This window comes from Ranitomeya imitator, chromosome 8, assembly GCF_032444005.1.
Source record: "Ranitomeya imitator isolate aRanImi1 chromosome 8, aRanImi1.pri, whole genome shotgun sequence".
In the NCBI taxonomy this organism is placed as follows: Eukaryota; Metazoa; Chordata; class Amphibia; order Anura; family Dendrobatidae; genus Ranitomeya; species Ranitomeya imitator.
Window position 1 is genome coordinate 121,068,967 of NC_091289.1, and position 7,982 is coordinate 121,076,948.

Here is a 7,982-nt window from a genome sequence, read left to right on the forward strand (position 1 = left end):
AAAATACCACTGCGGTTATTTATATAGTTTTTTTGAGTCAAAGACCGGAATAGATCCGGTAAGGAGAAGCATAAGGCTGTGCGTACCCAATGTGTTTTTTTCCGTGATTTTCTAAACTAAAGCAGTACATTTTTTTGCGTTTTTAACCACATTTCCAGAAAATAGTAGCAAAAACTGAAAAAGGCATTACACACTCATGGGTTTTTTTTCTTTATTGAATCCATTTCTGTTTTAGGCCCAAAAATGCATGAAAAACTGCCACAATTTTTTTTTTATTTTCCAGAGACATGAACCTTTTCATTTGGTGCTAATTTTTATGGTCTTTTCCAAGGGAGTGTAGCTCACAGGGTAATGCAGACAATCCTAAAGACATGCCCCCTTGTAAAGACCAGAAAAACAGCACTAAATAAAAAAGGACCATATCTCTGGAACCGTATGGTTTATTTTAATAATAAAAAAAAACCCACAGAATAATTAGGGGAGAAGTGGGAATAAAATAAGAGTAAAAAAAAAATCTGTATTTTGACCTCGTGGAAGGTTTACTATAAACCCCCAGAAGTAGAAAAAAATAAAGTGCGAGCACTTACAGCACCTGTAATTTGTGAATCAGAAGAAGGAAAGTGCTGACGGCCATCTCCTCCCTTTTCTCTATTGACACAATACAGGCACTGGAGATTGAGCCAAGGTTTCCAACCTTTCCGAAATTTGATGTATCTTTAATTTTTTTTTAGTCAGAGGAGTTTATACAGATTATTAGGATTGGAGTTATCATCATTCAGTGGAGTACCACGAATACTGGCATGCCACACGACTGCTATACGGCCTGTAAGTTTGAGCTCAGAGTCTCAGCAGAGTGGGCACATTGACTTCACTACATCAGATGAGTAGTTTTCTCTTTTTTTAATGATTAGAATGGGGCTATTATGTTGTGTTTAGTCTACATACTGTTGGACCAACACACTGTGTGTAAGGGGATATGGGACCATCATAAAGCGTGGGGAGCTTTGGGGGCATTAGCTCTATGTAGGGGGACTATCGGGATGACCAAACTGTGTGTGGGGTTGTATGGGGGCATTATACTGTTTGGAGGCCTGTATGGAGGCCATTATATTATGTGGGAACCTATGTTACTGGGTGGAGGGTTGTGTGGGGACCATTACATTGTGTGGAGGGCTATGTGGGGCAATTATACTGTGTGGAGGGCTGTATGGACGCACCCTATACTACATAGATGACAATGTTAGGGTTGTTATACATTGAGGAGGACTATCATCCTGTGTTGTGGGACTGTGGGCACCTCATAATGTGTGTGGGGGAGCTGAGGGACATCTGTGTTTGGATCACTATGGGAGCATCATACTGTGTTGGGCTCATTGTGAGATAATCTTAATGTGCATGTGGAGAGTACTGTGGAGGAATTCACTATGTGGGTATCATACCGTGTTTAGAAGGCATTTTTGTTGGTATAATACTTTATGGGGGCATGAAAAGGTTATCACAGTGGGTGAAAATACTAAGGGGCTTCAACAGGGTAAAAATCATGAGTACGACTGCCTAGTGCAGTCGAAACACATCGACTGGGTCATGTAGACCATGTAAATTTTTCTTTTGTATGCACTATATTTTCTTTTGAAAAATAAAATGAAAAGGAAAATCCAGTCCTGTTTAGACGGACTCCAATTTTTTCTATTTTCCTTGATGTGAGGCCAGGGCAAGGCCGATGTCTGAGCCCCAGGTGGATGAGCATAGAGCAACTGGGTGAGCTGGAATCAAGTTTTTATAAGGGTAAAAAAATCACTTTGCAAGTACCGCCATACATGTCTCTCTGTCTTTAAAGTTGTCAGATACACCTACTGTGACTGTGCTTATGCAGCATGTGCAACATGATCCTGTCGCTAAATATTTTTTCTTTTCTTTGAAGAGTGGGGTGTGGTGGTGGGGTTAGGGAATTAGGACTTCTTTTCTGCCATCAGGCCCCATGATTCATATGTATGCCTCTATCATCATTATATAATTACCAGTGAAATTTCAAGTTTACACCAGTGCTATGAGCTTTATCTATATGACTCTTCATCTTCGTCATTTATTATCTCATTTTAGGATTAAATGTCCAGAAAAAAAAGGAGACCGCTCTGGATAGGGTCCATATTCTGTTGATATTGTTAAAAAGTGCAAAATCGAGAACCTACACTTCTTTCAGCTGCTCACCCTACAACTCACTTAACTCAAAGAAGAGATAGGGGAATAGGGTTACATTATTTTTTTTATTTTGCTTACTTATAATTACTATACATATACCCTTATTACTTTTCTGAGTATTTGCCACTTTTCTATGCAGGCATATTAACTGGTTTAGTTCATGTGAGCATCTCCCAATATCTATTTTTTTGTCTGAATCCACCAAATTCTTTCGGCTTTGGCCAATATTGAAATACCTGTCACTACCGCCTCCGGAGCACTACTCATACTGTGGCAATCTTCATCATAGGCAATCACTGTCACGGACAGACTTTCTCCACATTGTAGCCCTTTGATCTGACAGCTGGTATTAACTGAGGAACAGTTGTAGGAAATGTCACTGCTTCCTAAGGCTGATGCTGTATAGAAGTCTGCCCCAAGCGATGGTCTCCATGACACCTCCACCGTATTGTCTGAGCACTGAGCAATGGCCACAACATTCTGCGGGTCACAAGGCGCTGAATTGTAAAGAGATAAATAATGTGTGAGTGTGAACCATGCAAAGGTAATATTATACATATCGTCTACATCAGGGGTGTCAAACTGCATTCCTTGAGGGCTGCAAACAGGTCATGTTTTCAGGATTTCCTTGTACTGCACAGGTGATAATTTAATCACCACCTCATTTGTGTAGGTGATTAAATTATCACCCGTGCAGTACAAGGAAATCCTGAAAGCATGACCTGTTTGCAGCCCTCGAGGAATGCAGTTTGACATCCCTGGTCTACATTATAAGTGGACTGAAGAGTTCTGAGGCCCTTCTACTCACCTGTCCTTACTTTAATCCCTTGGCTCTTAGAACCATTAACTTTGCCATTGAAAGCAAATACACTCAGTTCGTACTCTGTCCCGCACAGCAGGTTCATGAAGAAGCAGTTGTTATCCCTGTTCACACATTCTTCCTTGCTGCCATCTGGAGCCAAGGCATTTGCGGTGTACCTATTGGCATTAATTACAGGATTCCAGTAAAGGCTGACAGTGTTAATCTGGCAATCACGGATTACTGTCACATTCTGTGGAGCACACGGAGCTATAAATTAAAAAAAAATCTCCAGTTACACATAGAGTAGTATCTAACAAGAGCTCAACTCTTTATATAAGAAATCTATATAGATCAGGGGGTTTACTGATATTACGGGAAATAACAATCTGCAAATTTTTGTTTAATTCTTTAATGTCATCATTCATTTACATATCAGTAACATGTCTATCCATCGTGTGATTTCCACAATTTCTTGGCTTTTCCTTCTTGGTACTGGAATTTCATTGTTGACGAATGTGCAACAAAAAATATAGAGGTAATGTCCCCTTTAGATAGGTTGATCCTGGCCATTAAACGAGCTCCAATCAGCAAAATGCAAGCTAATCAATGCTCATTTACTGGCCAATGAGTCAATGTGCACCGAATAATCTATGATAGTTTGTCTGATTGACTAAATACTACTTTTTGCTGTAAAGTGCTGTAAACATCTTCTAACATTTTAGCTTATATATGACGTATGCCACTGTATGGCATCTGTCGAAAGTGTATGTTGAAAAATATTCCTGATAAAGACCTCTGGTTAAAACCTGAGATGCAGTCTGCACAAAGTTTAAAGCCCTCATTCATCTTAAATTGCTGTCAGCTGAAACATCATCTGGCCGACAACTATCTCACCTAACTCTCCCATACACAGGAATGGTTGCTCTGCCGAGCGCTCTTGTGTTCTCTATGACAGTTCTGGGGTCCTGGGTTCAAATCCCACCAAGGACTATATCTGCAAGAGTTTGTATGTTCTCCCCGTGTTTGCGTGGGTTTCCTCCTGGTTCTCTGGTTTCCTCCCACATTCCAAAGACATACTGATAGGGAATTTAGATTGTGAGCCCCATCGGGGACAGCGATGATAATGTGTGCAAATTGTAAAGCGCTGCGGAATATGTTAGCGCTATATAAAAATAAAGATTATAATTACGGTATTATTATTATATGGCAGAGAATTGTATCGGGGGGAACAAAAGGATTGACAGTCGAAAGAAGGCATGCCTCTTGTGTACAAATTTCTCAACGCCATGTCTGCCATGTGCTGTGCCCATCCTTACATTAGATGCAGTACCTGACACCCATGGATCATTCCTTTGCAAGTTTATAAAGGTATTGGCATCCCAAGGACACAAATACAACCGAAAGTCAAAACTGAAGCCCAAGATCCCAAAACACCAGGCAAAAGTCTCAAGTAACATGCCCCCGCTGCTAAATACATTATAATATATTAATAAATTCCAGATTTCATGCAATCAACATCTCCGATAGTGAAATTACCTGTTTCCAGAGTCAACGTTTCACTGCTATTGCTGATGCAGCCATTAATGAGAGCTATGATGCTCACGTTATATGTCTGTTCACACTGCAGGTTCTGGATGACACAACTGCTAGAATTAGATGTGCATAATGTCTCTTGTCCAAGAGTGGATTTTGCAGACGCCAGATATGAAGTAGCTCCAATACTTAATTTCCAGGATAATAAAGCACTCCCCAGATTGCTGTTATACTGAATGGTGACATCTTGAGGAGAATCCAGCCCTGGTAAATAATAGATATAATATTCATTTTTTTATTTACTTGTAAAAAGTCATAAAAGTCAAATCATCCCTATCAATGCACTGAGAAACTCATGGTAGTATTAATAATGCTTATTTTCATACTGCTGTAAGGAGACGGCGGAGACCCTTGGCTGCTCCCTCACTCCTTCCCCGATGTAGTCCCCCCATGCGGTGTTATGACAGTAGTTTCTGCCTTAATGTGTTAGTGCTGTGTCTGCATTGTCCTAATATGCATTGTTTTGCAATGTTTTCTATATGTGTTAATGCAATGTCTTATGCTGTGCTTAGGGACAGGAGATAGTTAAGTTAATCCAGGGGGCTGGGTCAGCAGCCTGTTACGCTCACGCTCTGACTGGGTGGTGTGAGCGAGGGGATTGTAGCCCCTGGAAGGGGCGTGACTAAGCAGCTACCTTGGTGTTCGCTAGAGCCTCTGATGGTGAGGTCAGGCTTGTGCGGCAGGTAGCTGCCGGGTACCACTGCAGTGTGGTGACAGGCTATGGCAGCTGATCCCACTGAAAGACTTAACACTAATATCAAGTGTCGGCAAGTCGAGCACGACTTGTACTCTGGCAGGCAGGCGGGCACGGCTGGCACTCTGGCAGGCTGGCACTCTGGCAGGCATGCGGGCACAGCTGGCACTCTGGCAGGCAGGTGGGCACGGCTAGAGGGACTGGATATGGTTCAGGTAGGACAGGAACATAGGCAGGCACATGTGGGATAAGGGAACAGGTAGGGACTAGTTCAGACTGGAAGGACAGGAACTGCTTCAGGAGACATGGGAACACAGGCTGGAATGAGTAGGATAAGGGAGCAGGTAGGAACCAGTACAGACTGGAGAGACAAGGACACACAGGGCGCAGAGCAGGCGCAGAGCAAAGCTGCACAATGTGGAGAGCAGAACAGAGCAGCAGGAGAGACAGGAGTAGAGCAGAACCGCAAGAGGCAGAGCAAAGACCAGAACCGCTGAAGGCAGAAGAAAGACCAGAACTGCAGGAGGTGGAGCAAAGACCAGAACCGCAGGAAGCGGAGCAAAGACCAGAACTGCAGGAGGCGAAGCAAAGAGCAGAGCCACAGGAAGCAGAGCAGAGCTGAAGGAGGCAGAGCAAAGAGCAGAGCCACAGGAAGCAGAGCAAAGAACAGAACCGCAAGAGGTGGAGCAAAGAGCAGAGCCACAGGGAGGTGGAGCAAAAGCAGAGCCACAGGAGGCGGAGCAAAGAGCAGAGCCACAGGAAGCGGAGCAGAGCCAAAGGTGGCGGGGCAGAGAGCAGAACCACAGGAGGTGGAGCAAAGAGCAGAGCCACAGGAGGCAGAGCAAAGAACAGAGCCACAGGAGGTGGAGCAAAGAGGAGCAGAGCTACAGGAGGCAGAGCAAAGAACAGAACCCCAGGAGGTGGAGCAAAGAGCAGAGCCACAGGAGGCGGAGCAAAGAGCAGAAGGAGTGAACACAAGGAAACACACAGCGGAATAGGAAAGGCTACAGACAGGAATATAAACGGACACAGGTATGGGACTAAGTTCAGACAGGGTCAAGAACAGACAAGGCACAGAAACAAGGACTCAGCCAAGGGTGCGAAGCCCCCCTGGGTGGCTGAAACAAGAGACACAGGTACAGGCCAGGGTACGAAGCCCCTCTGGGTGGCTGACACAAGAGAAAAAGAAAGGACCTGGTACCTCAGCAGCAAGACACTAACTGAGGAAGTAAGTTTCTCAGGCATCCCCCTAGAGGTTGGAATGCCTTAAGTACCTGATGCCTCTTGGCAATTGGCAGGGAACACCTTAGCAAGGTGCACACAGTTTCTATAAGAAACAGGAAGTGCCAGGGCCACCGCCCTAAGCATATAGCCAGGAATTATGCAGCAAGGAAGGACACGAGGCCCAGAGCATGGAGCCAGCAGAGGACAGAACTCATAGAATGGCTTGTAGTGGTGAGTAAGAGGGGAGATGGGAAGCCATGCAGTGATGCCGGAAGGATTTATTGCCTGTGTGCTGCAGCCGTTGCTGGACATAGGGACATCTTAGGAATTGTACCTCTTTCTCTTCATCACCTTCATAAGTTTCCACTATTGGGCCCTACAACATGTAAGGTGTGGTGCATCCGTTCCAGCATTGAGAGGAGCCAGATGTCTGAGGTAACCCACTGTGACCTGGAGATGGAACTAGAGCTGTTAATTCATGTGCAAAGGGCAGGGGTGCTCACTGACTGTCACCTAGTGAACTCGCCCATGGCTACCACCCCGTGCCACCTTGTTACATTTGGTGTTGTCGGCAGGATCAAAAAGGATCTGGAGTTTATGACCGGAGTGGGAGCAGCTGAGATGGCATTCCCGGAACCTTTCGCCATTGCTACTGGACGAGAGGCTCAGAGTGACTTTGAGAAGACTCCTGAGCTTTGTGAAGTGTTGACTGCCATGAAGGAATTGAAGATGGTGGCTGACAGTGATTTTGAGATGTTGACCAACATGAGAGAGTGAAAGAAGGTGGCTGACAGTGATTTTAAGATGGCGCTGAACATTGGCAAGAAGACAGCCAGTGGTGCAAAAATGAAGGAAAGTGCCACCTTTCGTGGGTGTCACGTAAGAGATTTGGTGCCGAAAGAAAGAAGGCAGCACCCCGTGGTGATGGATGCCCACCCAAAATGGGTGCGGGCAAAGAGAGAGCTCCCACCCCTATAGCAGAACTTGGAGAAACGGGTGGAGCAGCAGGAAGTGACTCCACCTACGAACTGGAGGAGCCCGACAAAGACAGACTACCTGTTGATGGATGAGACGCCATTGCTGGACATGATGGAAAGGCGCAGCACATCTTTCTGCGGTGGCATCGGCCACCAGGACTGGAAGCGATCCGTGGCCTGGGTGGAGACAGGCCTGCGTTTCGAGGCCTGGTGGTCAGAGGAGCTGGAAGAATGGCATCCTTTTTTGCAGCCGGACAAGCGGATGGTGGAGAACGAAGAACCGGCGAGATTGGAGGAGCCGGAACCGGGAGGAGCTCAGAGGATATTGGGCGCTACACTGAGGAGGATCATTGTGGCCGCAATCACTGGCTTCTGCAGTTGCACAAAAGGACTGTCACCGAACACAGCGGCGGTGAGTAGGAAGTTACCATCTGATCTGCCTACCACCCCAACTGCTGCTTCTTCACCTCTTGTGGCCCTGCTCCCATCTCAG

At 45.4% G+C, this 7,982-nt stretch overlaps 1 protein-coding gene across 1 annotated transcript; it reads right to left on the reverse strand.

The window, feature by feature from the left end:
- Nucleotides 1-583: 583 nt before the first annotated feature.
- LOC138648111 (fibronectin type III domain-containing protein 7-like) lies at nt 584-7,042 on the reverse strand. Its single transcript, XM_069737617.1, has 5 exons — nt 7,039-7,042; nt 4,538-4,798; nt 3,008-3,268; nt 2,436-2,696; nt 584-648 (listed from the first exon to the last, which is right to left on the reverse strand). The coding sequence occupies exons 1-5, from the start codon at nt 7,040-7,042 to the stop codon at nt 584-586; spliced, it is 852 nt and encodes a 283-aa protein (XP_069593718.1).
- Between the last annotated feature and the right edge of the window lie 940 nt (nt 7,043-7,982).

Coding starts and splice junctions, on each gene's coding strand:
- LOC138648111 (XM_069737617.1), bottom strand. Junction 3,269..4,537: donor AACGTTGACTCTGGAAACAG/GTAATTTCACTA, acceptor TTTAATTTATAG/CTCCGTGTGCTCCACAGAAT. Junction 649..2,435: donor TCCGGAGGCGGTAGTGACAG/GTATTTCAATAT, acceptor TTGTGTCAATAG/AGAAAAGGGAGGAGATGGCC.